This window comes from Artemia sp. Qi Xiang Cuo, chromosome 12 (genome assembly GCF_049724085.1).
Source record: "Artemia sp. Qi Xiang Cuo chromosome 12, ASM4972408v1, whole genome shotgun sequence".
Lineage (NCBI taxonomy): Eukaryota > Metazoa > Arthropoda > Branchiopoda > Anostraca > Artemiidae > Artemia > Artemia sp. Qi Xiang Cuo.
Genome location: NC_142805.1, coordinates 22,954,992 through 22,975,637, shown reverse-complemented (window position 1 = coordinate 22,975,637; position 20,646 = coordinate 22,954,992). Strand labels below are relative to the sequence as shown.

At 36.0% G+C, this 20,646-nt stretch overlaps 1 protein-coding gene across 1 annotated transcript in view; it reads right to left on the bottom strand.

Annotated features, from left to right (window-relative positions):
* LOC148945906 (uncharacterized) overlaps nt 1–18,586 on the bottom strand; it is a 684,784-nt gene extending 666,198 nt beyond the window's left edge. The window contains exons 1-2 of the mRNA XM_089097548.1: nt 18,346–18,586; nt 4,713–4,834 (exon numbers count right to left, since the gene is read on the bottom strand). Coding sequence (XP_088953674.1) covers nt 4,713–4,834; nt 18,346–18,586 — 363 coding nt within the window. The remainder of the gene's footprint in view (nt 1–4,712; nt 4,835–18,345) is intronic.
* Between the last annotated feature and the right edge of the window lie 2,060 nt (nt 18,587–20,646).

Genomic DNA, 20,646 nt, shown 5'->3' with positions numbered 1-20,646 from the left:
TATTTACCTTCTACGGTTTTGGTATTCTAATTCTTACCTCCGCCTGAAATCTTCACCAGAAACAACTATTAAAGTGCTTCGTGGTGTTAGGCAGGGAGGTGTTTTATCACCAACCCATTTCAAAATTTGTATTTCTTCTTTTCTGGAAAAGATCTCAGGCCCTTATTTTTCTGGTTCTACTGATATTTCTTACATTGCCTATGCTGATGACATTCTGCTGATTAGTCGTACTAAGTCTGCTCTTTCTGCGATGGTTTCCTTAGTTTCTCAGTCTTTCCTAAATACTGGTCTATCCCTGAATCTTGACAAGTCTGAATTCTTATCTTATAATCTGTCTTCGTCTACTCCTCTGATATGTAATGAATTTTCTGTACTTTCTGTCTCTTCCTTTTGGTGGCTTGGTATTACTGTTTCTAATTCTCTAGCTCTCTTTCGTAAACAGATTGTTGCGGATTCAGTAAGAAAAATTCAGTTCACTTATTCAAAAATTGTAGCAAACCGTGGAAAATATAACAGAAGAGCTCTTAGGCGCTTATTCTCAAATTTTTCTGATCATTCTGTGCTTTATTTTTCGGGTGTTTATTCTGTTCTTAAGCTAAAGGATTTAAAAAAGATTAAAGTTACATATTTTAAATTTTTCAAATTTCTTCTTTCTCTGCCGCCATGGACTAGAAATCGGTATCTAGTTAAAAATTTCTATGTTACGGATGTAACTCAAAAGCTCAGTGACCTACACAAAAAGCTTTCTGCAGATGCATTTTGTAATATTGGCCCTGACAACGGTCTTTTACATTTTCTTAGTTTAACTTAATTACTAGTATTTGTTGAGTTCTTTTTTGTTTTTCTTTTTTATTATGATGTTTATACTCCACTTGTACTACTTGTTGTCTTGTAGTTGTGGGTAATAAATGATTGATTGATTGATTGAGATGAAGGATTCCTTCTGACACTGAGCACTTAAGCAGAAATAAGCTAGAAGAGGAGAGAAAATCTCTATTGGAAATTCTAAACACTCAATTGCCTGGAAAAAACGCATAGCCTTTTTTTCTTCCGCAAGGACGAACCCAGGCTATGATTCTTTGTGTGGCAGCCTCAATGGAGTTTCAAGACTATACTAATAGCTCTTTTTATTGGATATCAATTCTGCTTACTACCAATCAAAGCAGTCAAGGGAAAACGGAATTTCTTGAAATGTCAAGAAAACGACAGAAATTTAATACTCTGTCAGCCGGATTTTATAGAGTTAGAATCGTAAAAGATTCTTTTAAATTAAGGGATGAAAGGACAATAATCAGACTATAATGCTGTTATAAGCCTATCAATCGAATCTATTTTTTTTTTCTCATAGAATTTTCCAAAAAAATTAAGAAAAGTGAATCGATTTTATTCTTAAGTTAAAAACAGATTAATTAAAACGATGCCAATATTTGTTTTCGATTGTATATTCCTCGCAAGAGGAAAAAGTTCAGCAAGACCAAATCCAAAATAATCATATGAGGTCAAGGTCGTATCTAGGAGGGGGAGGGGGTACTGGGTTTGAACTGTCCTGAAATTTTTGTCTGTTTCGTGAAAAAGAAACAAAATTGCCTATAAATACATTTTTAATGTTTTTTTTAAAGCTTTTTTTTGTAAAAAAAAAAACCGAAAAATACCCCCCACTCCAAACAAAAATCCTGGACACGACCTTGTGTGAGGTATACTTCTTTGAATGTTGAGCGGTGTGGAGGTTGTATTCTGTGGGTTAATGCACATGTTGATTGAATTTTGTCTGTATGCAGTCCAGTTGTCTAGGTGTGAACTTTATTAGATTTGTTTTTTCTTTTCACAAGCTTGAAACATTTTCTTGAAATTCAATTAAATAGGTGGTAGCACGTCATTTTTTCCAAGTTTTCTTTTTTACTCTTTTTTTGGCTTTGAAGCTTCTAAGAAATTGGTTAGCTCTTATATTTTTTCTGGGGCAGAACTATTGAGGTTACTCGGTCGTTAAGAAGCGATCTGAAATTATTACTACAAGGTAACAGAAACCACACTGGTAAAGGTGTTGAACCAAGAAAACACTACAACGACCACAAAATCTATATTTGTTCAACAATCAAGAACATATGTCATTCATAAGACAAGCAAACATATAAGGATGGTCTTTGATAGGTCAATTTTTCGCTTGAGATATATTCTTGACATTCAATTATATAGTGGATAGTTCTTTACTTTTTCCAAAGCTTTCCTTCATTTTTTATCTTTAAACACTCCAAAATCTAAGCTAAGCGTTTATTCCTTTGTAAAACAAAATTCTAAGGTTATTTATTTGTTCAAAGGAACCTTAAATGACTTAAACAATGTTTAAGTCAACAGTAGTAGAGTAGAGGTGATGAACCACTTTAGTAGAGGTGATGAACCAAGAAACCACTGTAACAGCCACAAAACCGATATTTTTTCAATGATCAATAGTCTACATCAAACATAAGATAACCAAATATATAAATATAATCTTAGATAGATCTATTTTTCACTTGCGATGTTTTCTTCTCCAATTTTCCTTTTATTTTTTATCTTTGAAGCCTCCAAAGCTTGAGCTAACTGTTTATCCCCTCGTACAGCAAAACTTTTAAGTTCCTGATCGGTTTCAAGGGGATCTGAAATGACTTACATAAGGTACAATAGACCACAGTAGTAGAGGTGATGAACCAAGAAACCACTCAAACGACCACAAAACCTATATTTTTTTTCAATAATCAAGAACCTACATCAATCACGAGACAACCAAACATGTCACGTAAATTGTTCAGTATACGTTTCAACAATTTTCTCTTATTGTGAAGTTGCCTCGTTAATGACAATTGAGGTTGATTTTATGGAGTGAATGACAACTCCATAACGACCTACTGGGGAGATTGGATCCTAATTTGAGTAAAGAAGATTCAGTTATTTCAGTAAAAGATGCATCTTTTTTTAAGTTCATATGAGAGACAAATTGAGGGAAATACAAAAAGTTAAGCAGATGAACTCCTCAAAAGCTGCATTAATATGTCTAGGAAATGAAACTGTCATAGCTTTATTTCTAGCATAAACTAACTTGCTAGAACATTAAAATAGCAATATATTTTCTCTAAGATACTTGTCTTAAGGAAACAAAGAAATAGATTAAAAAAAATTGCTTCACGGTGTTCAAAGATACTCTACGGCTTTTACCTTCTTTTTTCCAACAAAACTTGTAAGATTACCTCTATTTTTCTGGTACTGTAGTTTATTAAAATTAGTTTGATGTGGAATTTTTAGCTTCACTGCATACAAAAGGAGAAAAATGGAAGAAGATAGGGGTAATCAAAACTGGTTCATAGCACAATAAGGAAAATTAACGACATTGACTTAAAAATATCACTTCGTTTCTTGGTTGTTCTTCCGTAGAAAAGTCCTCTGACTCCCACCCTAATATTAGAACCTGTGTGCACCTATGAAATAAAAAAAAACAAAGGTTAAATTTGTATGTAATCAGCAGTAAGGTATACCTCGAGTAATAAGGTATCAGGATTTAATTTATCTCATATAAATGGACTATAAAGATGGTGGTTTGAAGGAATTGGGGTAGATGAAGTTGATGGAGAGAATGATATGTGTGGGCAAGACCGTATCCAGGATTTTTGTTCGAGGAGGAGTGGGCTACAAAATTTGTTTATATGTATTTTGTTACTTTTCTGAGTCGCACAACAATTTTGGAGCGGGCAGAGGGGTTAAAACCAGGAACCCCCCCCACCCCAGCCCCTGGATACGGTCTTGGGTGCGGGTAATAGTTTTGCTATTGGAGGGCCGCTTCAGTAGGTTTGGTGAATTTACAGGTAATGGTGACACTATTGGTCTTGACGGTGGTAATCATGGAAGTTCCTAAATGCTTATAGTTCTAAGGACATTAAAAAAAAGGCCCTTTTACCCCTGATTTCATCTTAGGCAGGGGCATACCTGGAAACCACGGTTTTCTATGATTTTTCTTTTAATCATTTTAAAATTATAAAGTTTCTATAGCGGGAACAAATTTTCTTAAATGTTGCCACGTTTAATTGTGAAAATAAATTAGCCAGCATAATCAGTTAAATTTGACAGCGCTTTTTGTTCGTAAAAATTTTAAACAATAACAATCTGTTGACTCCCAAAGACAGCTACAGTTTCAAAGGGAAGTATGACTTCTTCAGCTGTTTGACTTCATGTGTTTTTAGCTGATTTTATGTTGATTTTTTACTTACGTTTCTTTATTTTAAATTTTGAAATTACACGACCACACATTGAAGTCTTTTACACAGAAATTAAATTTCTGATTTTTACCAATTTTTTGAGACGCTTATGGTTGTGTAAATTTCCAATTAACGATTCAAAATTCAGTTTTATTTTTCACTGTCCTTAGCACTTTAAAAAGTTACCTATCCAAAGACATATTTGCACCTCGCCCCTAAACTTCCGCTGCGGAAAGTTTTGGTGGCCCCGGAAAATCTTCAGTACATTGTTTCAAGTTAAGGTATGCAAGTTTTTTTTCAGCATAACAGGGCGAAATTCCACGAGTAAACGTTATCTTCAGAAATAAATTACCTTTAGAACTGTATTTCAACTTAAGGAGCAAAATTTTCTTAAAAAATTGAGCAAATTACGAGGGAATAAAGTCAGCTTTTTTAGGTGGTATCATGAACTTCATGAAGAAAATTGATGTTGTATAAGACTTCACTTACCATTTTATTGCTTCTGTGACTTCTTAACATATTCCCTTCTGTTTTTATTCTAGCGAGTATCTCTGGGCGTATTTTTGAGGGCTCACACACTGACCTTGATCTAACACGCTCCTTTTTACCAACTACAGAAGAAAAACGTGGAGTTAGTCAGGTTAAAAGAGTAGCTATTACCTACGCTAACATTTATCATCCAATCTGACCCTTTCTCCCCAATGTGGAACTGACCTGATAAAACTGGGCTAAATACTTTTGCATAATAGCATCTTGTTTCATGTCAAAAGACATTTTAAAACAAGAAAAATTACAAAGATAACGTTTTTCTTAAAGACTTGGAAGTGTTATTTTACACTACCATCATCACTAAGTTTCATGGGCAGGGTTGTCATGGGTAGTATGAAAGTACTACTTTTAGTACTTTTTGATCGAAGAAGTACTTTTAAATACTTTCTCTGAAACCAATACTTATAAAATACTATCTTGTGAAAGTAAAACTTTTTTTTTAAATCACATTTTTAATTATGTTGAAATCACCTCTAAAATTTCGCATTGTCTTCAACTTTTGGCTTTGTTTTGTTTCCAATATTACGGACTTTTAGAATCATACAGTCTACTCCACAATCTCACACCAGGTGGAACTTTGAATGCATTTCTAAATTTGATATGACCAACGGGATAAATGACCGTTTGATGTGACCAACCGGTCACAGGCCCTGTCATGACTCAAACAACTTATTGATTGCCTTTTGGCCCAAAATTTGAAGATTGCGTCCTGACCGACGTAAACTTTACAGGCGACCTTGCGCTTGTTACAGACTCTATATAACTCTGATAGATGCTCTGAATGTCCTACACGAAGAAGCTGCAAAAGTCGTGCTTGAAGTAAATTAAAGAAAAAAATCAAGTTTTTTTTAACTTAAAGTAAGGACCGACGTTAAAACTTATAACGAACAGAAATTATTCCGTATATGAAAGAGGCTGTCCCCTCCTCAACGCCTCGCTCTTTACACTAAAGTTTTTTATGGTTTAAAAAAATAGAGTTGTGGGAAAGTCAAACTTTAGCGTAAAGAGCGAGGTGTTGAGGAGGGGGCAGCCCCTTTCATATACGGAATAATTTCTGTTCATTTTAAGTTTTACCGTCGGTCCTTACTTTCAGTTAAAAAAAACTTGTTTTTTTGTTTAATTTTTGAACATTTTTGAATAAATGCAGGTTTTGATTTTGGCTCACCGTACATGAATAATCAACAACAAATGTGCATATTAATTTTACTTTTATTTGGTTAAATTGCTTTCTCTAACATTGTTTAATTTTATTACGAACGTTTTTATTAGTAATAAATATACGTAACTTACGAATTAACTTGCGTAACGAATTTCCATATTCATATACTTTTAATACGTATATTAGGGGGTTCACCCCCTAGTCAATGCCTCGCTCTTTACGCTCAGGTTTGAATTTTTTTCCAATTACTTAAGAATTAACCTTTAATAACAAAGGCCGTTAATTTGAATAAACAGTTCTTATTAAAGGACTAAAAATATTTGGCTTAAAGAGCGAGGTATTGACTAAGGGGTGAACCCAATCATATACGTATTAATTTCTGTTCGTTTTAAATTTTGATGTTGCTCCTTACTTTCAGTTGAAAAAATTGTTTTTTTACATAATGCTGGGAAATCCGGCGCCACCTTCATAGCAATGTCCCTTCCCACATGAAAACTTCCTCCATGTAAAGACCATCCCACATAACCCCAGACCCATCCCCCCCCCACTACCAGAAAAAATTTCCCTGAAAACATCTGTATACTTTCCAATAACCAATACTATATGTCAACATTGGGTAAAGTTTATAACTTTCAGCCCTACCCCCGCGGACTTTGGGGGTTTAAGTCATTCCAAAAGACATAGTTATCATATTTTCGACTATTCTGAACAAAATGGCTATCTCAAAATTTTATCGGGTGACTTCGGGAAAAAAATGAGCGAGGGAGGGGGCCTAGGTGCCCTCCATTTTTTTTTACTTAAAAAGGGCACTAGAGCTTTTAATTTCCGTTCCAATGAGCCCTCCCACGATATTCTAAGATAACTGGGTCGATACGATCACCCCTGAAAAAAAAAACAAAAAACAAACAAAAAACAAATAAAAACACAACCGTGATCTTTATTCTGGCAAAAAATGCAAAATTCCACATTTTTGCAGATAGGAGCTTGAAACCTCTACAGTAGGGTTTTCTGATACGCTGAACCTGGTGTAATTTTCATTAAGGTTCTATAACTTTTAGGGGGTCTTTCCCCCTTTTTTTGAAAATCAGCCAAATTTTCTCATGCACGTAACTTTTGATGGGTAAGAGTAAACTTGATGGAACTTATATATTTGAAATCAGCATAAAAATCCAATTCTTTTGGTATATCTATTTGTATCAAAATTCTTTTTTTGGAGTTTTGGCTACTATTGAGCCGGGTCGCTCCTTACTTAGTTAGTTACTACGAACTGTTTGATTGACCGAAAAAATAAAACAATGACAGTCGAAACACCAGGCCCAGTCAGGCCCCCGGAGTTTATTACAGTTTGTAAAGCCCACTTTTAAGCTGTTACTAACTTCACCAATATTAGCTCCGTGATTTCAAATGATGGCTCCATGGACGCAGAGCTGGGCAGCCGAATTGCGAAAGCTTCCTCTTTCGTTGGAAGGCTCAATGCCATTTGGATATTTGCTCCATATTTCTAGGCGCACGAAAATGCGCATATATAGCTCATCCATGAGTTCAGTCCTGCTCTACCCGGCTGCGATATGGCCCCTCAAATCTACCATCTTGAGCACGATAGACGCCTGCCAGACAAAACAACTGTTTCGAATCGAAAGGATTTGACAGGACGATTTTGCGAGTAATGAAAGGTTCCTTGCCCTTACCCGCCAAGCTCCTTTCTCAACTAAAATTGCCCAGCGAACTTACAGAAGCTTCAAACATCTCCTTTAGATGTCATCGACAGCCCTTGCTAGAATCATATATGACTTTAACCCCATATCCCAAGGCTGGTACCGCCCAAGGGGTAGACCTTGGACCAGGTAGAAGAACAGTCTACAGAAGCTTCCCAACATGGCCGACATTATTGCTGACGAGACTCCCCTCATAGCAGCAGATCGGTCCACCTGAAGGAGCGAAGTTGCTGCGCTCTCTACGCCACATATCGTGTTGCAGGATCCTTAACTCAAAAGTAAGTCAATTGGTTAAATATTAAAAAAAAAAATTTTATTACACATATAGTAATGTGAGTGCCAACTAGTACACAACCACTGGTCGAGTCAATGTTATACGCGCTAGCTTATTCATGAGTTCGTGCTCCTTCTTAGGGGAGTACTACATGTGTTCTAACTATTTGAGTAAGACCTCTTTGTACACTTGTTGTTAGACACATGTTTTACCTCTTTTGAGTTGATGCTTGCGGATCTAATCTTGCTGATTACTAATATTGCACAGGGCGTGCACAAACGAGCCAATAAAACATAAAAGTAAAGGCTAACAAACTTTAAGGAAATGTAAGGGATAGTTTTGCCGATTTGCCGAGGAACTTTATCTGAGACATGCTTTTTTGCTCAGTCTTTGAGCTGGATGTCTCAGGCCTTATTCACAAATAACATCATATGCTATGCAACATTCAATGAATTAACCAAAGTAAAAACAACACCCATCTTGCTTTTTTCTTCTAAAGGACACTGGGAAATGACGTTTAAAACCAGCTTTTGCGGCTTTAGCTCTCTAGATAGTACTTTTCGGGAAATCTGAACTTAGATTAGACTTTCTCCATGTTTTAGAGGGCCGTTTTTAGTTTCGGTATCAGCGTTTTTTAGGCTATCTTTTGGTATATGTTTCATAATAACCCCATTCCATAATACCCCCCTTCTTGGAATAAGCGAGATAGCCCAGCATGGTGCCCTGACTAACTGGACACATTTTCTGTCAAAAGAAAACATTCCCATGTGCCGGGACACAATGATATAAAAGGACAAAAAAACTGACACATAATTCCCCAGCTACGAGAGTAGGCAAAATTTTAGCCACCATTTCTTAGCCTCTTTTCAGACCACATAAATCTTGCATATAAAACTCAGTTTACCTTGTTGAAAAGTTAAAAATACCAAGGTATAACTGGAGACATTAGCTTAGTCATTTTTGTTGCAGATTCCGTTGCACCTCTTGTAATGTCAATAAATGTGAACAGGCCTTACAAAGAAAATTATGGAATAATTAGGGTAGTGGGATTATATGACATTATAAATCTTTACTATAATGACCCTTATTCCCCTTTGCAACAAATTTTCCTTGTATTTTAGTTTTTTCTTCAAATTATGAGTTTACCGATGGAAACGATTTTATTCCCCTATTTGGCAAGTTTCTTGGTGGATTTCATCGAAAATTTTGCTTTGAATAGTTTACCCTTTATAATATCTTTCTGGTTCCGTTTTTTGATGATATTTTGTCTGTTTGGGGACATGCCATGCTTCTCTGAATGATATTTTTGGTGCATTTAAAAATTTACAACTCGAATCATCAATTTACTTTGGAGGTGAAGGATTCAGGGAAGCGCCCTTTTTTAGATCACAAACCAATCGTTATTTCATTCATTATTTTGTATACAAATATACAGTTTTTGTCAAAAAAGTGATTTTATGTTAAATATTGTATTTTGATAATCACAAAAGTGATTAGACGTAGAAATTTTCCTTTAACATGAGCCCTTAAACAGCTTTTTATGATGCTCCAGTGCCATGCCAGCAGCGGAGAAAAAAGGGAAAAGAGATAACACATTAGGTGCTTCCCATGCAAAAAAATTTACTTTCCTTGTTGTTCAAGCCAGGGTACTTAAAGTTTAATGTTTAGAGTTTTAGGCCATGACGATTCCAAAGCTATACTTCTTTTTCTATCTGATTTAGTTTCAGAATAATTAGTTTTGGGCTATTTATTGTCTGAGGTTTTTCCTTAAAATTTAGTTTTTTTAAAGAGTTTCAGTAACTATTGGCCCGAGTCACTCATTACTTACAGTTCGTTGCTACAATTTTTTTGACATCTTTGGAATCAAACAGCACGTGGTAACTGTAAGTAAGGAGTGACCTGGGCTAATTGTAAACAGAACTCTAAAAAAGTAATTTTGATAGCAAAGAACACATTGAAAGAATTGGGTTTTCAAGCTGACTCCAAATATGTAAAATGGATTAAGTTTAAAATAACTCATCAAAAGCTGCGAGCCTGGGAAAATTTTCCCGACGTAAAAAAAGGGGGGGAAGACCCTCAAAACGACAATTTTCGGTGAGAATCACATTCAGCATATGAGAGAACACTATTGTAGGGTTTTCAAGCTCCTATTTACAAAAATATGAAATTTTACATTTTTTTCCAGAAGAAATATTACGTATGTATAAACTAATAATCCCAGAAGATCGGGAGAGGGCTTGTTTGAACTTAATATTAAAAGCCCTAGTGCCCTTTTCAAGGGTCAATAGTGACTGGATGGGAGTAAGATGTGATACTATTGTTAAGCCTAGTGGTCTAACTTTCCCCTCCTCTCTCTCACTCTAAAAAAAGAGTAACAAATCTTGGATTTGCAAGACCTTTTCCAAGGGCCGGAGAGTTTAACCCCACCCCACCCCCCTTTGTCCCCCTAAAAAAATAGTTTTTCCGACTCGAAAGAACGTAACAAAGATGCATATACACATATTCTGTATGCGATTTTAAAGTTTTTTTGTTCCCCCCCCCCCTGAAAAAAATATCCCCCCGAACAAAAATCCTGAATACGGCTTTGACTTCGTTGCACCTTCCTTTCCTGTTGAGCTACCCGATCTATTCAAAATTGAAATATGTCAATTGCAAAACCTAATTAAGGCGGAAATGAAAAAAGGTGAGAAAGATCACATTAGAAAGGTCCTGTTGAGTCTTTTTTTAATCTAACCACATGTTCAATTTTGTATGATAAATGTATTATTTAATGAGATTACATGATCATTTTGGATGATCAAAGGTGATAAAGCCAAAAGTCATACCTTCAAACATAGTGAAAGCAACACAAAACCTCATTATAATAATCTTAATCACTTGAAAATTAAATGATTTATTTTTTACTTCCAGCATTACTCAGAGTGACAATTACACACTGATAGTATTTTTACAGCAAAGGTATAATTATGAATATTTCTTGGGGATTATTTTGAGTAATTTTATTATGAAACAAAAATGAATACTAAAGATATAAAAATAAACTTGGATATCATGCACAATCTTTAAGATTCAATATGAGTAGTCATTTTATCTTATGGAAATTAGGTGTAAAAAACGTCTCAGCTGTTGCATGAAAGAAAATAGGTAGTTGTTTTGTTAAGCACTGCACAGGGTGCTACCGTTTCGACTAACCGTCACAAGCACAAAACATTATAACATCCAACCGTCAGAACCACTAACCGTCCTAACATCTAAAAAAATTTACAAGTTTATATAATAGTAATAAGTACATAATAGTTTAGAAACAAATTTTGGTTACATATTTGCACATCAAGGGGGTGGGGGTAAAGCATAGAATATATTAAATGCGTAACCTAACCTTCTTACCTTCCCCCCCCTAGACCCCAAAAAATAAAGTTTTAAAATTTTAGATGTTATGACGGTTACTGGTTCTGACTAATTTTTTTGTCGATGTTATAACGGATTTTGTAGTGCTCCTGACGTTAGTGCTCCTGATGGTTGGATGTTATGACGCCTTCCCGCACTGCACATCAGCATGAAACTATCTTTCTGAAGGAGCAGTCGCATCAAAGCCATCTTTTGGTTTCCCCTGCTTCTCATCGGTAGTCACTGTCTTAACTAAAATTTTAACCTCTAATTCGATTTTCATTTCGTTTCAATACATCAAATAGAATGCGGTGGCATCCCGGGGTGTAGCTCTAGCATTTCTATGGGGGGGGGGGAGCAAGAGAGGTCCATATTTGGATAGCCTAGGGGCATGGACTGAATAATATTTTTTCTCCAAATTATGGGGAGACAACTGCTTCCAAACATCTTCCAAACGCCAAAGATCGTACACCTTGAAAAGTAATATAATTGATGGCTTAGCATAGACGGGGCACTTGTGTTTGGAGCTTGCAAGGGGTACTAAACTTCCAAACCGTTTTGTTAGTTGAAGTCGGCGGAGTAAAACCCGCCGAGTTCCAATGGTAGGCACGCAAGCACTAAGCATGAGAAGCGATATGAGTACCACCAGTCATTTTTACATGCAAAATTTGTATCCAGAGAGATAAAAAGCCACCATTTCTGCTTTAATTTTCAGTGGCTCTACTAAACCACTAGGTGGCATGAGAAATGGAGGACGCCGCGAATTCTGTCGAATTTGGCTAAAACAAAACAATAAAAACGACTCATCTCTTTGGCGATCTCTTGAGAGCAATTCTGAAAAGTAGAATTGACAAAGATTATTTACCCCTGTCTCTACCTTGGGCCACTAAATGCTCTGATGACTCTGAAGCTGTAAAACATTATTTTCATAGACCATGTTAATTAGTTGCTGCGTAGTATTTGAAGGCTTTTGTTAGGGTCATAGTTCATTTCAACTATTTGCTTTCGATTCAGAGAATTACAAAACAAGTTAAATGTCAAATATCAGTTAATCTGTTTTTATAAGCAAAACCTTGAACTATGGAACTTAAAACTATAATTATTCATAACCATTACAATTGGACCACAATTGGAGTCTAGTAATGATTTGCCCTAAAGAAACAACTAAATTGCTTGGGTTTTGTGTCACAATCGTGCTTGATGAGTAAAGTGACAGTCTTTTGAGCTGGAAAATCCAAAATCTGTTTTTCCGAGAGCTGTGTGAGGGTTCAAAAATATCGAGTATTGACTCTTGATGCGATATTTTCCAAAAGAAACGATACCTGTATTTTTTTAAACTAGAAATAATATCCGGCAAATACTACACCCGTCCAGATATTTTTGTATGTATAAGTGTTCTGTTAACTGCAGTCGTGTTTTTATGACACTAACAACCCTAGTAAATGTCACTTTTCTCACTCTATATGCAAAACTGTAATATACCTTCTTTTTGCAGTATATGTCTACAAATTGGTTTCCCACAGTACAAATCAATGGATATCGAAAGTATCGATACTTTTTGAAAGTATATACACTACGAAACAGCACTGGAAAGTAATTATATTTCAGTATCGATATCAAGTACGCCTAGCTCTTATTGTTTTCTGTTCCTTGATATGGTATTTCATTTATTTTCCCGCTTTTTTAACAGCTACAAAGAAAAAGTAGCTGTTAAAAAAGGGGGAAAATAAATGACATACCCTATCAAGGAACAGAAAAAATAAGAGCTAGGCGTACTTGGTATCGATACCGAAATATAATTACTTTCCAGTGTTGTTTCGTAGTGTATACAGGCTCTCATTCCAGACAATCTAATGGTCCTATGTCAATTTTAAATTCTTGGTCAACATGCCTGAGACTTTAGGCAGGCATGCCTTTCCAAAATCTAACACACAAGTATTTGTCCAATAAGAGAGTCATACATACTCCCGCCATTTACCCCTGCCATTTAACCAAACACTTGGAAAACTACAGGATTCACCGTTCGCCTGCAAGTTCAGGGGACTTGTCCCAGAATTTACATACAAGTCCAGCGGACATTGTCCGTCACGCGTCAACCCAAAAGCAATCCAATCTTTTATCCCTTATTTCTATGACTATCTTATCTTAGTTCTGCCCTAGGAATGACATATGGATGGATGATAGATAGACGTATCTATCTACAAATGAAATAACATCATTTTTATACAATCCTAAAAAGGGCTTATCCCAGATTTACCTCTCATTCACACACACTATCTGTCTTGGCTTTTTTCTACAATTACCCATGTCTTGATGCCTATTGCAAAATACTTGATTTTCAATTCAAATTCCGAAAAAAAAATCCGTATTGTAAATTTTGAAAACAATTTTTCAAAGGAAAGTAAAAAGCCATGTTAAACTTAATACAAGCAGAAATAAAATCATATAATAATTCAAACTGGAAACGACCAGAAATAACAACCAAAGAATAAATGAAACCCATAACGAATGGAAAATTAAATAAATGGTCATATCAAACATAAAGATAACAGATACTGATATAGATGAATGAATAGATCTTATAATGAGTAAAAATCAAATCGAATATTCTAGTCGAACTTAAAAACTACTTCAAACGAACAAGAACTACTTCAAACAGGAGTTTAGTTACTGCCCTTTTCCCTCTCCTCTAACCGTATAAGTTCTAAGGCCTATTGCGTCATTTGCGTTTTACTGAAAACGCAATGATGTTTACTAGAACTTTCGATCCAATCGAATAAGCCCCCTCCGAAGTTTAGTGGATCACCCCTTCCATATGAAATGCTTCTTGAAAATATAACGAATAAATAAATGATAATGCGGTGAAGTCTTATGGCTCTTCACTAAAGGCAACGCTATATAATTACCTCTGATTCATTAGAAAAACTTAGAAAAAAGAGCAAAATGACCCCCCCCCCCCCATGAGGATTTGAAAAATACATTTGTCCCCCCTCACACACAAATTTTTGTAACTTGACGCCGCTGTTTCAGACTTCCAAAACTACCCCGTGAGCCTCATCTATCCTCACAGCCTACAATTCTGCCTCCAGTCTTGGTTCTTTGTCTTCCTCACGGCCACCGACAGAGGGGAGCAGATTGATTAATTGTAAAGTCATACTTAGTCCAAAAAATTCAACCATCGATTTTTTCATTTTATTCAAGAGACTCTGGTCAAGCTGCTAAAGTCAATCTAGAATTTAGTCAAACTATATTCCTTTAGTACCGAACTTGATATGTATTTTATTCCCTCGACAGGGCATGGAAGGTTATGCACTTGGAAGGTTATTACGAATCAACGGTGAATTAGTCATATTTCCTGGCCAGAAACAAATCTTTGCTGTATAGTCTACAGGTAGAAAAAAAAGAAGTATAACTGGGTGCATTCTAGGTTGTAAGCCACAGTACCTTCACAATAACTACACAATTAGTGTAGACAATTAGTGTATTGCAAACTGTGATTTATCATTGCGTTTACAATATTTAAACTTTTGTTTTTTGGGGGTTTAGGGGCAAAAAAGATACCTAGGTTAGGTTAAGTATTTAATATATGCTATGCTTTATCCCCCCCCTCCACCCTCCTAATATGCGAATATATAGCCCAAATTGGTTTCTAAATTATTATATTTTTATCCTATTTTGTTTTATTTATTTAGCATTAACCAAACTTGACTTCTCGCGTGCGTTCCAGCTAATACAACAGTACCGTTAATTCTAATGCAATGTACCAAAATATGATGAAAATATAATACTTTAGTAAAAAAAAATGGGTACTGGTGCGTTATATGGTCACTTTTATATATCTTACAAGGAAACCAGTCACGAAAAACCCACCAGACGGGTTAACTGCATGAGACCGCTATAGAGAAACGGAATGCAAAGAGTGTTTTTCACTGCGTTTACGATATTTAAACTGTTGTTTTTTGGGGTTTAGGGGGGGGGAGGTACCTAGGTTAGGTTACGTATTAAATATATGCTATGCTTTGCCCCCCACCCCCTAATGTGCAAATATATAGCCCAAATTTGTTTATTTTGTTTCTTTAGCATTAACCAAATTTGAATTTTTAGAAGTGACCATATACTGCACCAGTACCAAAAAAATTATTGAAAATACAACAGACAATTATGGAAAGCAGGCGGCCCAAAACGCACTATATTAAATACCAAACCAACTGTGTATATTAATTCATAGGCAGCGCGCTAGCGCTGCCTAAGTTAAAAACGATGTGGGCACAATGTGTTTTTTTTTTCTCCATACCCGGGCACTTCGTATCGAAGGAGTCGTCACAGAAACTTCTAAAAGGGCTCATTCCATTGGAAATTGGAGTGGCTAGTGCCCTTTTTAACAGTCGAAAGTAATTGGAGGGCGACTAACCCTCCCCCACGCTCATCAGTTCCCCGAACACCTCCAATCAAATTTTGACATAACCATTTTGTTCTGTGCAGTTGCTTTCCTTATAGAGAATATGTTTTTGAGGAATAAACTCCCACACGCGCCTCGAGGCAAGGGTTTTATGTTGTGCAATGGGGACATATAAGGTTTTTATAGAAGGCGTTGTCGCAAAAACTTCAAAACAGACTCATTCGATTGGAAATTCAAAGGGATAGTGCCCTTTTTAATAGTCGAAAGTGATTGGAGGGCAACTAGCCCCCCCCCCCCCCCACGCCCATCATTCCCCCAAACACATCCAATCAAAATTTTGAGATATGGTAGCCATTTTGTTCAGCATAGTTGTTTTCCAGATACAAAATATGTTTTTGAGGAGGACACCCCCTTCACAACCCTCAGGGCAAGGGTTTTAAGTTATGGCCTGGGGGCATATAAAGATTTTTATAGAAGGCATTGTCGTAGAAACTTCAAAACACGCTCATTCGATTGGAAATTCAAAGGGCTAGTACCCTTTTTAATAGTCAAAAGTGATTGGAGGGAAACTATCCCCCCCCCACGCCCATCCTTCCCCCAAACACATCCAATCAAAATTTTGTGATTGCCATTTTGTTCAGCGTACTTGATTTCCAAAAAAAAAAAAAAATTTTTTTTTAGGAGGACACCCCCAAAACGGTTGTAATTTATGCCCCGGAGGCATATACGGTGTTTATTGAAAGCGTTGTCGTTTCCAAAAGAGCCCATTCGATTGGAAATCGAAAGGCCTAGTGCCCTTTTTAATAGTCGAAAGTAATTGGAAGGCTTGACTTTTTTAAAGTAAAGATCGAAGTGGATATAATGTATTATTTTGTTGTTGTTGTTTAGACCAGGGCACTTTGTATTGAAGGAGCTATTGTGGGAATTTCGAAAAGGGCTCATTTGATTGAAAATAGAAAGGACTGATGCCCTTTTTAATAGTCGAAAGTGATTTGAGGGTAACTAATCCCCCTTCCACTCCCACCCTCCCACGCCCACCCTCCTACCCCAACCCTCCCATGTCTGCTCTTAAAATTTAACCAAATCAAAATAGCGTAAGTGTACCCAAGCTATCAAAGAAAGTAAACAGATTTTTTTGCAAATGGTATCAAGTTTTCCATTACAGATCAACTAGAGGAGGTATAAAACAAAATTAAACAGTACTATTTTTGTCTAGATTTTTAAAAAGGTGTATGTTGTTAAAAATTGCTGAAAATTTTTCTCCAGCATACAAATAGCTGGCCAAACAATAAAGTCTTAAAAAATGAAAAGATTTAAAGAAATATTTTCTTTTTCCCTGAAAAGACTATGTCACGAACAGAAACTAATTTAAAAAACTTTTTCCACAAAATAAGTTTTTCAAAGAAAAGTAAAGAACTCCATTAAACAAAAAATGAACAAAAATAAAATGAAATAATCTACCAAGCCTGAAACTACCACAAATCAGCATCGATAAATAAATGAGACCCAAAACGAGCATAAAGTAACATAAGTTGGGCGCAAAACCCCTATGCCTTCCCAAGGTCAGAACAAAATTTGCACTTTACTGAAAAAATTTGCACTTTACTGACACGTTAACAACTTATGTCAATTTTTGCTCGTTTTGGGTTTCATTTATTTATCGATGCTGATTTGTGGTAGTTTCACGCTTGGTAGATTATTTTATTTTATTTTTGCTCATTTTTTTTTAATGGAGTTCTTTATTTTTTTTCAAAAACTTATTTTGTGGAAAAAGTTTTTTAAATTAATATTTGATTAAAACTATGCCTGCATAGTTATTGTTTTATCTCGCTCAGACTAAGCTGAGCATCTCCGAGTGGGCACAGAAAACCGGTTTCATTACAGATCAAGAACAAAGTGTGGTCGCTATAACACATAAGTACCATATTTTTATCCGACAATTCTAGTACGATCACTTTGTGGAGTGTTTTATCCAGGTCAAAAATGCGAAAAATTGATTAACAAAGAAGGCATGCCGTGTCACAAGATGCAAAACAACAGATAAATTTATGGTATATCTGGGACCATCAGGAGAGTGAGGTACCTTGTCCAAAAAGCGAATATGATTTTTCCAAAGACATTAAGATAAAGCATCTACTGGTACTACTTATATTTTGTTTCCTTCACTTGAGACTCAGGTCTCCAGTAATACCAAGAATTTGTGTGGGCGCCCTCCAGTGGCCATTCTGGCCTCTCTTTTACCCGGAGAAAAATCTTGCCCCCCTCTCTCCAACAAATTTTCAGGCCAAATTTGTAGGAAAATTTTCATTTATTAACAAAATTATTTTCAATTTATTAATTAATCAATTAATAATCTATTTTTGAATTCATTTTCATTTAGTATTTTTAAGTTTATTTTTACCTTGTTACAAAATTAATAATTTATTAATTATTTCCATTTGTTAACTGCGCCCTCTACTTCATTTTATTAAAAATAAAATTTCAGAAACTACGAAAGGATTATAGCCGTACGATAATTTGTTTGAAATTTTGCGCCCCTGAAGTTTCTGCGCCCGGGGCAACTTCCCATCTATGCCTTCCCTAAAACCGCCTCTGGTGCCCTCATTTATAATACTTAAAACGTAACATAGTTTACTGACCTGTATACGGATATATTTCTAAGGAATCATCATCGTTATCACGAATCCTTTTATCCAAATCATCCATAATCACAAAACTCTCAATAAATGGTTTTCGTTTTAGTGGTTCAACACCAAATTCACCATTTATGCTCCAACACTGTTTTAATTCGGGTAGATCATTTTTTGGATGCAACATCGGCAAGCTTAGCTTTCGGCGGCCACGAAGATTGTGACGTAGACGATTGAGCGTTTTTTCCATTGACTGCACCGGAACAATTGCTCTATTTACTGACCAGTTTAACAGAGCCTCATTAACGAAGAGTAATTGATCAGAAGGGAGGCAGGCGTGTCTAAGGATATTTGAATGTTACATTCCTGAAATAAATTGATTAAGGAATTAATGTTAATATAAAAAAAATAAAATAAAAGTATTTGTTTGGAACGTGGGGCTGCATTCTCAGATTCGATGAAGAATAATTTTCACATTTTCGAATCACACTGTCAATGAAAAGAAAAAAACGCCATGACATTGGAAAGACTAATATCTGGTCAACATTCGCTCTGGGTACTGATTAATTTAACAAAACCTGTTAATGAAGAGTAATAGATCAGAAGGGAGGCAGATGTACTACTACTACTAATAATAACAACTCACCGCAGCACCAAGCCGCCTTAGCCCAACACAGCTATGCATGCTCCTCCTCCATCCCAATCTATTCAAAGTCTCCCTCTTTACACCCTGCCAGGAAGTTCATATTTCCTTTATATCTCTCTTTGTGACGTCCTCCCACCCCAGACGAGGACCGTCTGCTTTCCGTTTAGCCCTAGACGGTTGGTCGAAAAGAACAATCTTCGGCAATCTGTCATCCTTCATCCGCACAACGTGCCCTAGCCATCTCAACCTTTCTTTCATTATAGCCCAAGAGAGCGGTATTGAACCCCATTTTTCGTACAGCCTCTTGTTTGAAATACGGTCAGTCGGCCGGGTACCCAGAACAATTCTTAAGCAATTTCTCTGGAAAACATCTAGCAAATTTTCATCCGCTTTTCGAAGCGATCATGCTTCAGAGCCCTATTTGACTACTGTCATCACTGTAGCTTCTAATATTCTAATCTTGGTTTGCGGACTTCTCTTCCTATTCTTCCAAACTTTTTTTAATTTGAAAAAACACCCTAAGCCTTGGCTATTCTACTTTTAACATCTTCAGTGCTCCCACCATCTTTACTAATAGTACTATCAAGGTAAGTGAAGCCGTCCACTTGATCAATATTTTCATTACCCAACACCACCTTTTCATCTTCACTTATTCCTAGCCTTAGTGACTTAGTCTTCAAACATTAATTTTCAAACCTATTCTAGCACCCTGAACTCACAAAACCTCTAAAAGTTCATTCATTTTGCTCACACTTTCCTCTAGGATGCTTAGATCATCAGGATAATCTAAGTCCAGGAGACTTTTTTCTCCCGATTTGATTCCGAGGTCTCACATTGCCTTTCCTATGCTCCTTAATACAAAATCCACCAAAATAATCCATATAAAGGGATATAGAACACAACCCAGCTTAACTCCTGATTTAATACAAAACCAGCTGCTAACCTCATTTCCTACCTTAACCGCAGCAGTGTTATTCTCGTACATAGCAGTAATCTCTTTTATGTATTTGTCTGGTATACCATACAAGGATAAAACCTTTGATAAAGCTCTTTTCAAACAGTTCGTGGTAACGAACTGTAAGTAAGGAGCGACCCGGCTCAATGGTAACCAAAACTCTAGAAAACGCTATTTTGATACCAACAGATACATCAAAATAATCAAATTTTCATGCTGATTTCAAAAATGTACGTTTCATCAAGTTTAGTCTTCCCATCAAAAGTTACGCGCCTGAGAAAATTTGCCTGATTTTCGAAAAAAGGGGGAAACACCTCCTAAAAAATATAGATCCTTAATTAAAATCACACCATGATATTCCGCGTATCAGAGAACCCTACTTTAAAGTTTTCAAGATCATATCCACATAAATGTGGAATTTTGTATTTTTTGCCGGATGTAAGGTCACGGATGTGGGTTTATTTGTTTTTTTTTGTTTTTCTTTTGTTTTTTTCCCAGGGGTGATCGTATCAACCTAGTTGTCCTAGAACATCGTGGGAGGGCTCATTAAAACGAACATTAAAAGTTTCAGTGCCCTTTTTAAGTGACCAAAAAAATGAAGGGCAACGAGGCCCCCTACCACGCTCATTTTATCCCGAAGTCACCTGATCAAAATTTTGAGATAGCCATTTTGTTCAGCATGTTCGAAAATATTATAAGTATGTCTTTT